General features: G+C 36.4%; 1 protein-coding gene across 14 annotated transcripts in view; it reads left to right on the top strand.

The window, feature by feature from the left end:
* LOC112049404 (RNA binding protein fox-1 homolog 3) overlaps nt 1–20,467 on the top strand; it is a 76,534-nt gene that overhangs the window by 46,071 nt on the left and 9,996 nt on the right. For 6 of the 14 annotated variants that reach the window (XM_052881824.1, XM_052881820.1, XM_052881819.1 and 3 more), the window contains 8 exons: nt 10,267–10,521; nt 11,099–11,350; nt 11,434–11,487; nt 14,422–14,514; nt 16,290–16,344; nt 17,285–17,305; nt 18,234–18,378; nt 20,331–20,391. In XM_052881824.1, coding sequence (XP_052737784.1) covers nt 10,267–10,521; nt 11,099–11,350; nt 11,434–11,487; nt 14,422–14,514; nt 16,290–16,344; nt 17,285–17,305; nt 18,234–18,378; nt 20,331–20,391 — 936 coding nt within the window. Of the gene's footprint in view, nt 1–10,266; nt 10,522–11,098; nt 11,351–11,433; nt 11,488–14,421; nt 14,515–16,289; nt 16,345–17,284; nt 17,306–18,086; nt 18,190–18,233; nt 18,379–20,330; nt 20,392–20,467 lie in introns of all 14 variants that reach the window. The other 8 variants (XM_052881826.1, XM_052881825.1, XM_052881823.1 and 5 more) reach the window with 4 other exon arrangements.

Here is a 20,467-nt window from a genome sequence, read left to right as displayed (position 1 = left end):
GAAACATTTGATGCAGGGAATATAATTGGTGGTTTCACACGCGCCAGTATTGCAATTAGGAACTCTCTCCGTCATATCAGCATCCCGTCATTGGATTAGTTCGTGAACTGTACGTCCAATTGTGTCAACATTCCACTCGTTAATAGGGATATGGTATTCAATGCAGGCGGCTAACGTGCTAGGGACTAATTTATCAATTGTGTCCACAATTACGCCTCTGCAGGCCCGCATGTTATGGAAGTTTCAAAATGGTTTCCAACTCACATTAGTATATATTTATGCAAACACTTATTGTATAAGGGGGAAGAATGCGTATGGAGTTATGTAATGAATTGCTACAAAATTATAATTTACATTTTTAGAGCATATTGTTTTTCATTTTATTTCAGTCTGAACAAACTGTTGGTTCTCTTTTTGTTGTTACTAAATTCGAGGGAAGCCAAGTCAGCGGCCTGAATTATCAATTTTACGTGTACCGCCGCGTTTTATTGTTACATTATTCAGTAGCTATATAATATTCAAATTTATGAAAATAAGAACAAACAGCGTGTATCATCCATATGCATAACTACGTTGTCCGTAGGTTACTCGGTACACTGCACCCTTTGCTAAACTCGGTGTGTAGTAGGTATATTAGATCCCACATTGCTGTTGATCTACGTATGAAAATGTGATGACGTCAGCACTAAACACCACTAGTCGACCCCGTGACGCAGCACTACCCGCATTTTCGGTCGTTTACGCTGTGCGCGTCTATTTTAGCCATTTAAAAGCTCTCACGGCGGTGTGTGATCAGCATATTGGAACGAGAGCCTGCGATAGCTAGATATACTTTATTTTATTTGTCAGTCCATCCTCCCAGCGCCAACGTCGGCAAGCACTGTTGAAGGACATCACAGTCTAAATAAGGATGATGGCAAGGTTTCAATATACTTATTAATTAATGCATAAAAAAACTAAGATTGTTTGGATGTTTATAAAATTTAACTATCAATTCAAAATCTTTTAACGTAATTAGATAAAATGTCATTATTTTTTAGCTTCCTTATATTTAATGTTATATTTTTCATTCTATGAAGTAAACTATACATAAACGGACAAATAATAATGATATTTGTAATTTTGTTTGAACGCCCATACAAGTTTAACGATCTCTCTCAGCGACGACGTCATTCTTTAGTGTGGAGCGTTTTTAGCGATCCATGGCAGCGCCGCAAAATTGACCCTTTAAATTCCAGTAGCTTCGTAAGTAATGATCAAATCGTTCGTGTAGATTGGTCCAGGTCTAACTGGTGGAAGGCTTCAGCCGTGTCTAATTAGAAAACTTGTAAGGAATAAAAAAAAGTCTTCATAAAATGAGGTTATCTCTTAGTCCATATTAATATCACGTACAGTACTGCGAAGCACTGAATATTAATACTGTAAAGTAATATTCGCTACAAGAAATCCCACTGGAAGCGAATCAACATCCATCCGCCCCTCACAAAACGTAACTAAGCTCCGACAAAAACGTTATGAATAGTAAATCCGTCACGAACGTATTTCACTGCCTTTATATTATTTTTTTCTCACAACTAAAAGAGCTTTAAACTTTTTTTTTTCATGAAACTAAAAGAGCAATTTTCCGAATGCAAAACTCTTTCATGTTTGTCATCATCATTAACTGTTTCATTAATATATCTAAAAGAGCTTCCGTTATCATAGAGCACATATTAAATATTCATCTCTTAGTATTGTTTCACACTCGTTCTGTCTTTTAGTACTTGTGTTCACGAATGTACATACAGACAGCTTGATGTTGATACGACTAGGGGTGCTATCAATAACAAACTACGACAGATTTTGTTGATTTACAAGACGGAGGTCCTCTGGGTCCGTTCCCCAGTCCCCAGGGCCGAGGCTAAGTTTTGGGTCTGTAATATTAGATGGTTTAGTAGAAGTACGTAACTCTAGAATAACTGAATTAGTTGATTGAAAAGTAATACAAAACAAGTTTATACATATCAATTGTGTCTATTGACTATTGAATAAACACCTATATATCTGTATTTCACTCCCCAAATTAAGACGATTCTAATGACTTGAACAATGATTGAGCTGGAGAATGTTGAAGTGACAATACCCCAAGTCATCATCTTCATCATTATCAGCTGATGGACGTCCACTGCTGGACATAGGCCTCTTGCATGGACTTCCAAACAAAACGGTCTCGAGCCGCCAGGATCCAACGGTCCTCCTGCTCGATGTCTTCGGTCCACCTATTGGGGGGTCGACCAAAACTGTGCTTTCCGGTGCGGGGTCGCCATTCCAGCACCTTGGGACCCCAACGTCCATCGGCTCTTCGAACTATGTGGCCTGCCGCCTGACCATTGCCACTTCAGCTTCGCGACTCGCTGAGCTATGTCAGTGACTTTGGTTCGTCTGATTTTTCGATGATTCGATGACGCAGAGAAACCCCAAGCATAGCTCGCTCCATTGCCCGCTGAGTGACTTTGAGCCACAGTTAGCGATATGGTTTTAACTACCTTCCCACGATACTTTAATTTTTTTTTTTCAATGAAATAATAAGACCACATGATTGGCACCCCTACTCAATACAAGTAAAGAAGGACAAGGCGCTAGGATTTCGCATTCCACATCACATTTATCACGTGTGATTCTACGTGACGCTGACACAATTCGAATTTATTTGTGTCACGGGATTTATTTGCGAATAAAAAGGGTCATTTTAAATGTTGTAGTACCTATTTTGTGTGGAAAAAATGGGGTGTGGATTTGGTTCAGTGTCCTTTATTAAATCTTTTCTTTGCACTGATTTTTTAAATAGAAAAAATACTAGCTGTATTTTTAAATATAACCAATAATTCCCTTCCCCTGCGTTGTCGTTAAGACTTAGAATGGCTGCAACAAAAGTCCAGCGGGTGGAAATCTATGACCCTCTGTGTCGAGTCTATTGACAAATACTGTAGAGTTTCTATAGTTTTTAAACTGCATCCATTAATGCACTTCAACCCAGTACCCACCGGGGTTTAAAATTTAATACAAACTTTTCAGTATTGGAGAACTTATGAACAAAGTATTTTAAATTTTATTCCCTAGGGAACTTAAATAAAAAGACTGAAATTTATAAGACTTCTTCCAAGTTGAAGGAAACTAAACGATCCTATAAAATATGATATCGTAAATCAATCAGTCTCGATGTACGAGACAGTACCATTGTATAAGTTTAATGTGAAGTAAAAGTTTTTAATGTTATTTCCAATTTCGTGGCTTATTAATTTGATTCTTGTGCTTAAAAATTATACAGATATTTAGCTTTTGTGGAGCTTAATATGTATGTCTGTATTTTATTCAGATTGATCCAAGCAGATTCATCGTACAAGCACTGTTAATCCAGAAAAACACTATACTGTTGATATTGTATACCTATATGATTGTTTTATCTGACATATTATTTTCTCAGGCAATATTTGTGAAAGCAGTTTCTTTAGAGCACACTCCAGCCGTAAAGTTTTCTCGTTACCCAAGTATTGTGTTCGATGCGTTTTATAGCTATTATAATTGTCTTAGGAAACGTTAAATGGAATCTGGCTATTATATTCTTACTTTTACTACTTTCTACTTGTGCTATGTTTCTTACATACACAGATGTTATTTTAATAATTTTATGAAAATGTATGAGTATCGTACGCAAAAGCAGCGAACGGATTTAATTGAAATTTGGAACAAGAATAACAAAGAATAATATTTATTAAAGCCTACTTTTTAGGTTATTTTATTTTATCATTGGATCAGATCATCACACCAATCTAACATGACATAGTTAACTTTTATTGAATATTGAATAAAGAAACAACATTCGACGCGAACATAGACAACGAGCGAGTTCTTATTTTGATCACAGTTCGTTCCATGTAGGATGGTGCGGGTAACAGTTCGTTCCGCTCTTGAAAGTTTGCCGCGATTCACGATAATTGTACGTATTATGAACGTCATACAGGCGACTGCCACTGTACCCATGCTATCTGAAAAACACTTTAGTAAGCATGTTTCTCGGTTTTTACAACCTCTTTTGGCACATTTTTGTGATTAACTTTTCATGCCCTTAATCTCTCGAATAGATCGTATCGAAAATTCATTAACAAGGTAAAGGTACATTAAGCAAGGTTAAGGTAGAGTTTATATTGGTAGAGTTTATATTGGAGTTTATATTGGCTATACAAACTCTATTATTATTTAGTTCAGTTCAATACTTATATAATTTAATTGATGGTGAGTTATTTAAACACTTATTATTATAATACTTATTTATTAAACATTCATTTACTTAAACAAAAACATAGTTTTATATTCAAAAAATATTTTTATATTCGATAACGTCTGCGATAATATATTGTATTTCGTTGTATTATGTAAACTTTATAACTTCGCAGTCTGCAATATTTGCGAGCGCTCACTTGACTAGCTTGACTTCGAAAATAAAGTTGTGGCGCAACACTATAGAAGTATAGAGTAAGCACAGTTGATTTGCGAAGTTAGTAGAGTGTTGTAAATTTACGTACGTGCAATGCAATTGTCACGCAAACGATACGGTTTATTTATCCAAGCATCACTCATAAGCAAATTTGCATGAGGTTTCCGCGAGTAGTTAGCGTTATGGGTCATATATGGTTTTCTAAAGTCTTTGTGTCATTGAAATAGGAGGCAAGTAAGAAGTAGTTGTAAGTCGCCCGAAATAAACTGAACTCTTTGCAAAGCTGTCGCGGACTTCTATACAAAGAGAAATATTGCTGATTTTATGTTTAATGTAACATCAAGCAATAGATGAATACGGGTTCTCGGTAAACTGTATTTATGATGCCAAATAAATAACTCTATACAAGTCACCAAAGAACATACAAAGGAAATTTATCATGTATTTATACAGTACTTGAGCTTAGGCTTATTCCTAGGCTACACAAATAAGCTACGACCTCTTTGTAATCGTATGAAAATATTATTCTTACTGTTTTACGAAAATTCAAATAAACATTAATTAAATAAGAATTGGTGAAGATCTGCCACAGAACTTTTGAAATATATACGAAAAAAGTAATGGTAGTTTTTCAATTGACACGGTTGCGCTTTATTTCCATGTCCAGCATTGATTTATTTTCCGATTGTGTATTTGCTGTAGGCTTATGGGCAGTGGCGTGCATAAGGTTGTCGAACAGGGCATGTACTAATAAGAAAAAATAATGAAACTGGGAAAATCTTCATTTAATAAGCCTTAAGAAAACAACTCTTAGGGTATGCAGTACTTTAATGCTTGTATGCAGTGTACGCCACTGCTTATGGGGATCGCAGCTGCGTCACTAAGAGATTTGGATTTTGGAAATGTCTTCCAGGGTAAAGCTTAATCATTGCTTACCCCAGGCTCAGGCTACAATTAGTAGGATTCCTACCTAATAGTAATTAGTTCTAGACTTCTAGTAATTGTAGGAATAGTAAAGTAGTAGCAGTTCTTAATATTTTACAAATAAAGCGGTAACAATAGGCTATTTTTCTTAAACGCAGTTACCGGCGTATACTTTAAGTACCTATCGGAAAGCGCGTAGATAAAATATTTGAAAATGACAATGTCTCTGCTATAACGTTTTACACGCTTAGTCCAGTTAAGATCAATTACCCCTAATTGTTGGTCATATATGTACCTAATTGTAATTGTGAGCGCGATGACATGCACCAGCCGTCCGTGTCTATCCTTAATTATGATTAATTATTATCTACGAAAGACTTTACCTATATTATAATTTGTACCTGTACTAAATGTAATAGCTACTAGATTACAGGTGACAAAAGTTATACTAGTAAATTATTGATGAATCTACTAGAAAATATCAATCAATCTACTAGAAAATAATGACATTTCGAAACATTTCCAAATACAATGGCAGTAATATTAACTTAATAATAATTAAAACAATAATATTCTTGTCTTTAAACAGTGATAAGACATGAGGTCAACATTGACTTCGACCTTTTCTGCACTATCGATTAATTTATTAGTTCTATGTACTCATTAAATGTGACCAGATTATTTGTAGTCTGTATACATAATAACTCAACCTAATTTACGAAGCAAGAAAAACGATATTTATTTATTTGAAATAACTTACACAGTAAACAAAATGGGTAACAAGTAACAACTAAATCGGGTAATTTGTAACATAGTTCGTAATCATGTTGTTCGCAGTTGCCGTACCTTAAACAGTGTATCTGTCCGTAATAAACATCTGTTTTTAGAAGCAAAGAGCAGCATGGCTGAACGCTCAACGAATCGCAGAAGCGCTCTATAAAAAGTCAGTTTGTTTATGCGGCCGCCCCAACCCGCCGGATACGAGCCGACCGGTGTCGGTGGCGCGCCGCATGTGATCTCTGTAACTCCACATCCAGAACCATCTTGTTTATAACTAACATACTCATTACTAGTGTTATCGTCTACCACAGACTTGAGTGACCGCTATAAATTTAATGTTCTCCTACTTTATGACCATCTCCTGTTACATAACTTTGTACCTATTGCGTATCAGCGGCGAAGAGTCCAATCAAACCGATTCCGGCCGGGTTATCATTTAAAAATCCATACATATTCATTGTTGTAATGAATATGAATATGTATGGATGTATGTATGTAAGGGCAGTGTTGGCCGACCCCCCACCAGGTGGACTCACGACATCAAGCGAGTCGCAGGGATTCGCTGGATGCAGGTGGCTCAGTATCGTGATGTTTGGAAGTCCCTACAAAGGCCTATGTCCTGCAGTGGACGTCCATCGGCTGATATGATGATGATGATGTATGAGAAGCCGGAGTTTGTATCACGCTGTATGAATTTCCTTTTCTTTGGGACGGCTTACCTTCATCTAAATTCCATCCTTCGCCACTGCTGCGAATAGCGTTTCAATTTGTACTACATTATGTCTAATAAACAATTTCACGCCGCACTTTGTAAATTAATAACATTAGCGAATCATGTTTCTTACAGTAAAATAAGCAACGTAGAATGTACAAGTACAATCTATCTCGGTTAACAATTAGAATTCAGAAGCTGAGAGCCCTTCGTTCCCGTTGAAGAGCGGTGACTCTTCAGTTAGTCTCGTATAATATAATTTGTAGCTTGTGTTCATGAAATTCTTCTAAATATATCCCCCGGCGCGCCGCCCCGGGGTATTCTCTCGCTAACTAAGTAGACGTACCGAAGATTGTGTTATCTCGAGGAAAATTAATCTTTTTTAATTAATTAGACATTCCAATTAATACAAATTACGAACAAAAAGGTCCTAATTAGATATTGTTTATTTAAATTACAGCTAAAATCTATTAATATTTTTTTCATTAAACACCTATTTCATTAATAAAAACCTATAAAAGCAAGGAATACTTATATTCATACAGTTAATGAAGTACCTATTCAGGTACTCAGGGTATTGATTAAAAATTTGAAGACTAAGTGGGGAGCCAGCCTGCTTTGCTGTTACATTTTTCAGCAGGGGTCGGGGTTCGCAAAGAAAGGCCGCGGGTGCAACGTAGATGACTCGCAGCGACCATTATTTAATATCTTCAGCGCTACCCCCTGCCACCCTTCACTATTGACTGCGTTGCCCTCCATGCGGACCCACCTTTAGAATGACGCTTTTTTACCCGGCCGACCCATTGTAAATGAAACACAATAAGAGTAAAAATTCGCTATTCATGGAAAATGTATTCATTTTATGTTTGGGATATTGCTTGCTATTGTCAAATTTCCTTGTACATTCTTAATGTTCCATTGCTTCGCGCTTTTACATTCACTAATGTGTAGCGTAAAATATCGCTTTTGGTTCATATTCTTTGGGCGAAATTAATTGTCTTTAATGCAGGGTGGAAAGCTTTGTTGTGAATTCGTTCTTTGAAAGTGAACAGATACTTGTTGTAGTTGTTATATTGTACAATGTATAAGTAGGCTCGTGTAAAATTGTCTTGTTTTAATCGTCATAAAAGGTTACTCGTTCTCTGTGGAACAGATGAAAAAATATACTAAATTAGTACAAATCTTAAACTGAAACTTAGAGGTATTTTACTATTTTCTCATTGTTTGTTGATAGTACAAGAGTGAGATAAAAAATCTGCTGTAACTCCTTTAATATCGCAAGTGAAATACCTATTTCAAGTAGGTTTAATTTACAATCAGTTTTGAATCGTCAGGTCTGTCCGTTAGTGACTAGTGACTCTACCACCGGTTTGGAAGGTAGGATCTGTTGAGCAGTGCCGGCTATAACTCAACATTTGCTCTTATAAACTAATCACAACACAAGTACCGAGGATAAATCGATTTAACTCCTTTTAAGTTTTCTACAGTATATTTGTAGAGCCGTGATAGCCCAGTGGATATGACCTCTGCCTCCGATTCCGGAGGGTGTGGGTTCGAAACCTCCAACTTTTCAGTTGTGTGCATTTTAAGAAATTAAATATCACGTGTCTCAATCGGTGAAGGAAAACATCGTGAGGAAACCTGCATACCAGAGAATTATCTTAATTCTCTGCGTGTGTGAAGTCTGCCTAACTAAATCCGCATTGGGCCAGCGCTATTGGCCTAACCCCCTCTCATTCTGAGAGGAGACTCGAGCTCAGCAGTGAGCCGAATATGGGTTGATCACGACGACGACAGTATATTTTATTAATAATCAAAAAGTCATTTTGTATATCATCTTAAAGGCAAACTAACTGCGATCTAACTCAAGTTATAAAACAACAAGTTAACACTTTATAGGTCGACTGAGCCCAGCGCGGTTAGAAACGCTCAACGCAATTGTGACCAATAACCACTTCCTAATTTTCTCGTTTCCGCAACGCCACCGCGCGCCATTTTGCTTCTATCTACATTATATACAGTCTCAAAGCGTCCCCAGATAGTTTCATTCTACAATACATATTACATTGAACAGTTTTCAATGGTCTAAAGTTGTATTGTAACTACACTTGTATTATGAACAAGTTTTTGGCCACGAATGCATTTTCGATAGTCATACTTTGTAACTGTTTGCTACATATCGTTTATACTCCTTTTAAATGGAATTGTATTAAACGTCGAGTTCATAGCATATTCAACAAATGAACAATGGAAACTCTATGTAACCATTTTCAATGGCTGTTTGCACAATTACTTTAAGAAATAATCATAGTCTTTCTGAATTTCTTTGTCTGTTTGAAGTGTGTTTACTCCCCCCATTCTATGAAGCGACCATTCAGTTTACATTACCAGTTTTAGTTAAAAGAAGCCCTTAATATGTAAGCAACATTTAATAAATATCTATTTTGGTATCACAACAAAACTATGATAGTTGTGGTGGCTCTATGTCACTTCATATCACACTTTATAACCTACTTCATTGTTTTATTTCACTTCACTTCACAGGTTAGCCCTTGACCACAATCTCACCTGATGGTAAGCGATGATGCAATCTAAGATGGAAGCGGGTTAACTTGTTAGGAATAGGATAAAAATCCACCCCCTTTCAGTTTCTACACGACATCGTATCGGATTAGTGATACGTCTTTGCTGATAGGGTGGTAACTAGCCACGGCCGAAGCATCCCACCGGCCAAACTTATTGAAATCATCACCGCCACTTTACAGCAACATATTGTATGCTTCAAAATAGCTTTTTGTTGGTCTTTATGATAAATTAGAAATGTAGATACATGTAGAACTGATGAGGCAAGCAAAATATGTTCAGGGTGTGGTCTGAAATCAGAAAGAAAAGAAAGTGGGATGCGAAAGTGAACTTATTTATTTGCTACCCTTTACGGCTAAACCACTTAACCGATTATAATAATTCTAACACTAGTACCATTTTGATTTTGATATAATATGTTAAGAGGTGATTTCACCAAGCTCTGTTTGTTAGTTTTTTTTTTAATGCACCATTAATGTTACTAGGATTTCACAAAATCCTATAATCCATTACTTTATCTAATGGAGCATTTAGCTTTTTTGAATTCTTTACAAATACCCCTTGACTCGCCTGATGGTAAGTGATGATGCAATCTAAGATGGAAGCGGGCTAACTTGTTACGAGGATGAACGAGGATGAAAATCCACACCCCTTTCGGTTGTTTCTGTTTCTACACGACATCGTACAGGACGTGGCGTGGCGGTACGTTCCTCCCACCAGACAAATAACTAGCTGAGTAATCTGTAACTGAATACGAGTCTCTATAGTAACATGTGTGCACACAATGTTCCAGCACATGGTGGGCACGGGGATGGCGGCCCCGTTCCCTGCGGCGGCGGCGGCTGCGGCGGCCGCGGCGCAGTTCGCGGCCAACGGCGACCTCAGCGCGGTGAAGGCGGACAGCGGCCCCGCCCAGCCGCCGCAGCCGCCGCTCGTCAAGAGCGAGGGCCCGCCGGCGCAGGTGCCCCTCCCGCCGACCAACTTCTCGCCGCAGCCGCCGACACAGCCACACACACAGAACTCGATAGAAAATCAAAATAATACCTCAGTAAGTTCAATTTGTTAAAATAACTGGTAATAATTTTTTAGCTAGCGAGTACCTCCTAGTTTAGAATGTTTTGAGGATGAAGTCTCAAGTCAAGTCGAGATAAGATATAAACGCGTGTACCTACCTAACAATGTTTAGGTATGTTCTTTTGATTGTTATACAAGAGGCTAAAAGTTATTCGATTGCGAAGAAATAAATAAAAACCTAATACAATATTATTATAATTTGTCTTTTTTACCAACTAGCCTACGACAATGAAAAGACTATTCATTAAATAACTATGAATATTAATACCTTTCAAACAGGAACTAAAAGTGGCGATCTTTTATAGAAGTAAAAAAATGTTTTTCCCTTATTTTATCCCTGCTCTCGAATATTATAATTATGACTGCTGGTGGATTAAGCGATAATATTCTTATTGTGTACCATATAGAACAATTACGATTTTGGTTTAATAAATCGTCCTAACCTTTGCGATACTGACTTACTGCCAATTACAAGCGTTTGCCAAAAACGCGACATTTTGTCCAATGACAAAAATACCATCAATTGATATGAAACGTTGTTCATTCGGCAGCAAAGCGAAGGAGAATCTAACGATGAAACCACGCCAGTAAGTGTCGCCGCAGCGGCGGCGGTGGCGCAGCAGGCGGCGGCGGCGCACGCGGCGGCGGCGGCCGTCAGCGCTGCCGTGGCCGCCGGCGCCGCGCCGCCCGCGCCGCCCGACAAGAACCTCGTGCCCGTCTCGCAGGCCTCGCAGCCCAAGCGCCTCCACGTCTCCAACATCCCCTTCAGATTCCGAGACCCGGATCTCAGGAACATGTTCGGGGTACGTACACGAGCACGGAACGTCTCCATGTCGCTATGTTTTAGCAGTAAGGAAATTAACATGCGTCATTTTACGTTTTTCAGCAATATGGCACAATACTTGATGTAGAAATTATCTTCAATGAACGCGGCTCCAAGGTAAGAGTTGTATTTCCCTATTTCTAACTCTGATTATAGGTAGCCAATTTGAAAACATTCAATGTTTTCACTTTGGCTACTTTTGCCGATTAAATTGTATTTATTTATAATATTCAAAAGGAGCAATAAAGTAATATTTTAAAGGTAGCAAGCGCGCTATCAACTGAGTCATCGGGCCATTAATTATTTCTAAGCTATTTACATTTATGGTCTACTAGTTAGTAGGCTGAATAGTCCACGCGTTAGCAGCCGAGTCGTGAAGCCTTAAATCTCAAAAGATATACGGAAATTATTGATGAGATGCAGACTCCGTTGATAACGCGCTCACTATACATATTGTACCCAATGTTTGTAATATAAAAATGTGTTTTAAACTATTGTTTATTTATTGCTTCTTTTCTAAAGTTGTACAATCAAGAATGTTTTTTTTTTGATTATTAAATAACTATTTAGTTATTGAAAATATTTAAAAAAAAAACTGTAATTTAATTACATTACCAAACTTTATTTTTACACACTGTTATGGCATTCTTGAATTGTACATTATATCAGCACTTCATAGCTATTGCCAGCTGCAATTTCTTAGCTTCTCCATTCGGGTTGGCAGTCTTCCTAAATATCTAAAAAAGCCGCAATAGCTAAGGAGTGGTCATAGTTAGGTAATCTTAGTAATTATCAGCTGCCCAAACTAAAGTAACAAATTTACGAGTTTTGAAAATTTCTCTAAATGTAAGACTTGTCTATTTATTTTCAATTTAATCAACTTATTCTAGTTTAACAAAAAAAGGCAAATGGGCTTAGTTTTAATAATATTCGTGATTAAACCAAAACTCTTTCTCTAAGCATATTCTTGGTTTTAACGTTTGGTGCAGTATTTCTAATTGCATTGTATATTATCATTTCTATAAAACTATTGCAATTAAAATGAAACAACGTATTGTACTCGTGACATGCTTTTTATATTTCATCATCTAATTTTCAATTTGAAAATGAATAAAATATTGAAATTTTCAATAATAATCGAAAAGTAAGTCACAGGTATAAATGTCTTAACGGCATCATCTACAATTATTCACATTTATACGATTCTCAAAAAACAACTCACTTTCGATGTAAAACCCTATAAGAGTAAGGCATTAGCAAGAAATACTTTTCAAAATAATTTTTACAATAATTGATTGGATTGACCGCTTTTTCGTGTTTACTGCTTTCCTTGTGTCAGTTTGGTGACCGCCCCTACAGTAGTCCATGCTCGCTCATGTCTAAAACGTATTTTTCTCTTTTGATATAATAGCTCCAAGTTATTTTTTCTTCAATGCCTCACATTGGGATATGCAGTATTAGAGAATGTTGCATCGTCACTATAACAGCTGATTTTCTAAATCATATTTATAGGACAGCTCTATTATTCATCACTAATAAAGACATAACCGACCAAACGGCACTGCCACTATTCAATATTTCGATTTCCTGTTGTGATCTACTTATGTAATGTTTTAAACGTATTTCTTGCAATGAACTGTTTATGAGTATTACATTGATCTCGTAACTTATGTTAGTGCAGCTTGGTCGGTGAGATTTTCAGAGATATAATCCAGATGTTTAGTTTGGTAATTTTTTTCTGGCAGTTTTATTGTAATATTACTTTACAGTCATACGCTTCCTAACCAGGGAACAGAATTCTTTAGTTTTGGGCATGTACATTTTGCTGACCCTATATACCGTATTAATCAATCGAATAACGCAAGTGATACTTCCTAGAAGTAACAAGGATGGTGCATCAACTAGTTTCGCTTATCTTGAATGTCATTAGCGTCTTCTTCGCCTATCGGATCGAGTTGTGTCGTCGACGGCTTTGCCTACGTCGTCCCCCGCGCCCCGCGCCCCGAGCCCCGTTCTATTTTAACTTCTCTTTTCCTTTTATTCTTCGTCTTACTGTCTTTGCGCTTTTCTCTGTTTCTATGTCCCATTCATTGTATTAAATATCAAATAAATGCACTCAAAACGAATAAATGATCATAAATAATAGAGCTGTCATGCTTTTATAAGTGTAAGCGTTTCGTACAATCAGCAACATGTTTGCCACCTTCACGACTCGTCTCTTCCACTGTACTGTGTGCTGTGCTAGCTGCTTTTTGTATCTATGGGTTATCACCGTGTATTGACAGTAGTTTATCATACCCTGAGCACGAACAATGTTGAATATTTTTGATAAGTTTTAGATGATTTATATATTATTATGATTTTTATAAATTTATAGTATTTTAAAGAATTCATCTAAAAATGTATTATCGACACCACATGTACAAATTATGGCAATCTTTATAATGGCTTTTAATTTTATTATTAAACTGAGTTTTTGGCACTGTACAGATTTTGCACAAATGTTTAAATCGTAGGACAAAAGCAGGGAGTTTGTATGAAACCGAATATTGTCAGCGAAACAATTCAATGGATCGGAAAACAATAATCCCGCTTGAAACTTTGGTTACTGTTTGACAATTCTGAACTATACAATTAGATGACGTAGATAACTTTAGATTCCCTGCATGAGCGATGACTTTTAGATCAAATTGCAGCTAACACAATTCTAGTAAGTTTTTAAAACGTAGTGACTATCATATTAGATTTTATAATAATCCTTATGATATTTGTCGATATTTTACACTGTGATACAAACTCTTTCCAATAGATCGAACTGCTAGGTCGAGCGACATTATGTATAATTTACTGTAATACAAACGCTTCTGTGTACCCATTCAGCTAGATTACGCTCAAACTATCAACGAACTCAAAACAATAATATCCTATCGATTATTTCACTAGAATATTCAATTAAAAAAAAATATGCAATGCATAAATGTTAATTTTTGTTGCACGTTGTTTTTTGAGCGACGCTGTTTTTAATGCATGTTTTGTCTGTCTTGCATGCAGGGATTCGGTTTTGTAACATTCGCAAATAGTGGTGATGCGGAGCGAGCACGAGAGCGTCTACACGGCACCGTGGTTGAGGGCAGAAAAATAGAGGTGTGCATGACCAAATACCATCGTAGCACTATGTAACTTACTGTAACATCCCGCTCCAACCCACCGCCACGCAACTGCGCTCGTCTGCTCTGTAGTTACTGCCATGCCATGCCGGCACCCGGCGCATTTAGCACTAAGTATGCCCCGTCTGTGACGTCACCTCTAATCCACATGCAAACCTTATTTATTTTATCCCTTTACTCTCTAGACGGTCATTTAATATGCCGATCGAATGAGAGTCTCACAGAGAATGTAGAACGGTCCCTACCGACTGATGGCGCCGAGGTAAGATACCATACACACTATTCTCTATTAAGGCTCGCGCACGTGTGGGCGGGCTCAACGTCTGCTCATGATTTATTTACTACATTCATTATTGTTTACTACTTCTCAAACCGTCTGAAACACATACAATATAATGCAAAGCATTGTAAGCCCGATCGCCGGTTGCGCGTAGCTTTAGTATTGACAGCAAATGGTCCAGTAGTTTCAAAATTGTTTATGTGTAAACAGAGGAAATGAAATACTTCATTAAAAGTCATCATAAATAATATAGTAAATAAATAAATATAATAAATGTAAGAAATTATAATAGAAATGCACAGATTTATTTGCAAGTTTAGTTCTCATAATTAAGAGCTAGGTTAGAAACTAGTCGGGCATGTGCCGACAAATTAACACGAGTTGAGCCGTTTATCTATGTCACAATAATCGTGGAAAAAACTCAAGACGTATTTTTTGTCTGATTTTTTCTTTAACCAGCAACGGAAACTGCACGTCTTACTGAACATTGTTTAAAGAACTGTGTGCATAATTATTTAATTTCAAAGTAACAACAAGTAGGTATATAAATTCAAACTTATTTACATGTGCATTACAAGTAGTAAAAGCCTAAGGTCTAATGCGACTATTTTTTTTAAAGCTGATTTAAATTTAAAAATTAAAAAAGTATGTTGTTATTAAATGAAAAAGGTGATATAAGCTTAAACATATTCGATAGAGCAGTAAGGGCCATACACAAACAATGCTTCTGCAATATATTGGAAAATAGATAAACCCAATCAGAAACATACAAATAAGATGCAAGCGTGAGCAGGTGGTTCCATTATTAATGTTATCTTTAATGTATTTTTATTACAATAACTTTAACAGCCATAACACAACTTAAAACAGTTTTTAACCAATTGAAAAAATAGAGGAGGAATTCTCAATTCTACAGAATCTTTTTTTTTATTTTTCATGTATGTTTCCCGATTACTTGAAAACCCCTGGACCGATTTAGAAAATTCTTTTTTGTTTGAAAGGGTGGTTTATAAGCTCGTGGTAGTCCCATGATAACCAGGTCAGGAACTGATGATGGTATCCTGTAGAAACCCAGGGAATAATCAATTTTTTTTTGTCAGTCACTAGTTTTTTATAAAAATATTATTGTTATTTCCATCTCGATGCTATAAATATTGCATTTTTGATAACTAATCTATGAAGTTTTAAATATTAAATGTCTGTTCTCAAAAACTATTACTCCGATTTGAAAATTATTCTAATCTTTTTATTAGGTAATTTATTTTTTGGTGGAATTTTTTTATATGAGCAAATGTGACCTTGATGCGGGTGAAAAAAAAAAATGGAGCACAGTATTTTCTAATGAGTTTGAATCTCACTGAACTTTTTTTAATTCAAAATAAATTTGGGTTCTAAATAAAAAAATAAATGATTTTGGGTGCAATTTGGGCTTAAAATTTCATTTTTTAATATATTTTTAATTTCCCGCTCAGGTTAATAACGCCACAGCGAGAGTGCAGACGAAAAAACCGCCTGCGGTTCCGAACGGTGAGCAAAAATTTATAATACAATAACCATATTTTTTTTGTTGAAAATATTAAAAAAATCCCGATAACCGTGTACTCTGCACTTAACTAAACCTGTCATATAGTGATACAATTCACCACTTCTCCTATGAACAATTAGTTTCAATATGTATATGTTTATATAATATAATGCATCTTAGGATTTTCTCTTTTAACCCATCCAGATATTCTGGCTAGAAACGGATCAGTTCCCACTCTGGGTGAGGGTGCTGGCTTATACACATCGGTGTTGTCCATGTTACTGTTTCCACGTGTTACATGTTACCTAGATACGTTGGAATGTTAGTGCTTAGGTGAATGCTATTTAGAGAATGACACCACGGCCGCCGGAGACAGCCCAATATGCACATGTGCACTTGCGTCTATAACTCTATAGGTATAAAAAAAACAAAAATATAATTAATATGTTGTAAATATTTACACTGTTACTCACCATAAACAATACTCTAAAGAATGGCAAACATTCTCGAGTTTAATAGAAAGTAAAATGCATTTTTCGCATGAACATAATTATGCTAATAAATAAATATCTTAGTTTAGTTAATTATATTTCTCATATAAGCGAAATTTTATGTAATTCTTTTGAGAAAATAAAGATCTTAAATTATTTTAAGTAAATAATGCATATTATCTTTGTAAATATCCGGCCTGTCTCCGGCAACCCAGCCTGACCAACACCTGTCCGGATAACACCTGAACTAGTGGGCTTCTTAGTTTTCACTTTAATAATAATTATCCAAATTTCCTATTTTATCAACTTGTTAGAATGAATGCGGTTTCAGTCTTGCACTATCAATTTTTCCATTCTGTAGTGGAGAATGTCTTCTAGGACCGTTATCACTGTGTAGTCTGCCCATATGGGAGAACAATGTTGTAATGTGTCCTCCGTTGTTTTGTTTCAGTGTGTGTCCAGTGGCCCGAAGGTGAGACCCTCACGTTCCCTATATAGATCAATCCATTCTGATCGTCCCAAGCTTTCGCGATTACATTATTATAATAACATTCATTCGAGCATGATCTTTTTCTACTTATGTGGTGGGACTATGGTTCATTAGTTCTAATGCTCGATGAGATGTCGTATGTCACCGATATGTAAAGATATTCTAACGGCCATGCTTCTTTAGAGCAGAAAGTAGGTATGTGTTTAATAAATAGCACGGTGGTGAGCATTTTATACTTCGGCGATGTAATTGAAGTCGTGCTGTAATGTGGCATGGCCTTGTCTCGGCGGTACACTCGATGTCAATAATGGATACTCGATTATATTAGTTATTTTGACTTGCATTCTAGCTCATAGTGAATAGTAACATTAGATTTATTGTTTATTTGTGATTAATGATTGGACAATAACTTGTTAGCATTTTGGATTTGCATCTAATATGTATAAGCGTGCAGCGCCACGCCGCGACTCCTAGACCGGTATTTATATGATACACTTCATTAAGTTCTTTATTAACTTGAGTAAAAATGCGTTTTTATAAAGCTAAATCTTCAGCTTCCACGTTTCTGCATCATTTTTAGTATCTCGGGTTTAAGATATTTGTCGAAAGACGTGTTTCATTCTCTCGAACGGAACACACCCGTAGCGCGTAAGTAGCGCGCAGTACGTAAGCGGATCGCAAGAAGCACGGGCGCCTCGACTATCGGCAGCGGGCGCTCGACGGCTCGAGCGAGCCAGGTATGTAGCGGCGCGTGTGTGCGCAGGGCTGCGGGTGTCCGGCGTGTCGTGGCCGTGGCTGGGCGCCGCGCCCGCCGCCACGCCCGCGCCGCCGCTCGTGCTGGCGCCGCGCGCCGCGCAGCGACGCAGGTAACGCGCACGCATGCCAGTAGCTCGTTGTGTGTTGCATGTAGCCCCCGCGGCGGCTCTCCGCGGCGCGGCCGTGCTGCGCGGCCGCTCGCCGCGCCCGCCCGCCGCGCCCGCGCACCCCCACCCCCTCCATTCCGCCGTGATGCCCCGCGCCGCCGCCTTCGCCTCGCCGTTGCACGCATACGCACCGTGAGTACTCACACGCAGCACCGCCCCCGCACCGCCCGCACCTACCCCACCCCGACCCCGAGCACTTACTGATCCAATTGTGTAAACGATGCAATGATTTCAGTTGTGTATTTTATGATATATAAAAAAAAACAATAAAATTCAGGTGTTTTTACAATTGTTTCAGTAAGTTATAGAATTTCACCTTTTATACATGTGTGTGAAACCACCGTCACTAACTGTACGTTTATTAATTTAAAGTTGTAATTAGTACTTATTAGTTTTATGCTATGCATTAATTTGGTGGTTGCACAACGCACATTTTTTCCTAACATAGGTACTATAAATATGAAAGCAAATGTAGATCTATAATAAAACACATTGCTTTTGTATTTTTTGTTGTTACCTTCCTCGTCTTTCTCTTGCCAATTATGATTCCTCTGTTCGTTTTCTTCTTCGTTCGTTCCTTATAAATTAAAAATATACCCGTTGGCGATATATTCAATAGATCGCTTACGATGCTTTATGGTCCAGTAATAGGCATTCACAACACTCTACATTAACAAAAAAATATGTAAAAGTTTCAAGTTTAATATGTTATGGGCAATTATAATCATTAATTGCTTTATAGAGAACAAAAGCTAATGATTTTATCATAACTAATGAACACTAAGTTATAACGAAAATGTTCAGGATTACTGATAAAAAATATTGGGAATTAATTATATTAAATTATTATTTTTTTCAAATAGATAGAAACATAACTAAAGCCAAACTCGCTGTGCGCTATTTATTAAAAACAAAACCGGTAGTCATTTTGCACCTATTAATAATTTTAAAGAACTCGTTCATAAATAAATAAATGACACTTTTGATTAATAAGTTTATAACAATGAGATGTAGTTAATATTTTACGAAAAACATTTTGAAATATTTATTATATTTCAAAATGTTACATATTTTCATATAAATTAGGTATGAAATGACAATCGGCTTTGTAACTTTATTTTACATCAAACATTTAACATCGAGTTTGTTGTTAAACATTGCACATCGAGTTAGGCTTTTAGTATAATTATAGAACTTCTAATATTTTTATTGTTGAATTTAAACAGGACGCGAAGCTTATCCCATGGCATCTCCTATCCTAAACAACACAACAATTTCCTATCCCTTTTCCAGTAACATGATTGGTACGAATCTAACCTTTATACTCTATAATTAATCACTCTTATTTTATTGTAATTAACTTTCCTAGGATATGCATTTTTCGCCTTTGAACATCCGCTTGCGCTCGTAATCATAAAATATTGTATTTAATAAATATCATTGCTTACTTACTCACTCTATGTTTAATTTAATAATACAAAATATAAAAATTATTTGATAAAGGCTGCATAGTTGCCTTGTAAGTAAAAATGCGAAAAATGTGTAACCTTTTCCTAGTTGAAACATAGAAAATTATTATTAGGTACTTTCTTTACTTTCTGTATAGATAGATGTTGTAGAATATTTTTTTGGTATATTTACTTCTAGAACGCTAAAATTAACTTGACGATATTTTTACATCTTTATGAAACTTTCTACTAAAAACGAGCACTGTAATTAGATTTTAATATAGATCGTGGCATGTCAACTTTATTCTTCGTCATTATAGAACCTTTCACGCTTCTGTATCCTGAAAACTTAATGCATACTATTTTAATTTATTACCAATTAGTACTTGTTAGACTTTTAATAGTTACATAGTTTGCACCATTAGAAGGTATTAGTTTAGCGGTATGATCTCCATTATTGTTTAGAATTTTAATTAAAGAAATAGTAATAAGACCGGTAATTGAGGTAAAAAATATAATTTATGCAGTTTTAGATACAAAAGGTTACTTAAATATTGTATATTTTTAGTATTGATTTAATACGTGTTCTATTCTGTAAGAAAAATATATTACTGACAGTATTTTTTTAATTCGCAGCGTGTATTACGACCCGTTCTTAGCTGCAGCGGCCACAGCTGACTCCAACTACAGACTGCAGGTAATTAATTGATCGCCTAATTGTTACTAAAATAATTCTTAAAATATTTTTAAAACTGCGGTTCTCACTTAACAAT

Source organism: Bicyclus anynana, chromosome 5, assembly GCF_947172395.1.
Source record: "Bicyclus anynana chromosome 5, ilBicAnyn1.1, whole genome shotgun sequence".
Lineage (NCBI taxonomy): Eukaryota > Metazoa > Arthropoda > Insecta > Lepidoptera > Nymphalidae > Bicyclus > Bicyclus anynana.
This window is presented reverse-complemented; position numbering and strand designations above follow the sequence as displayed.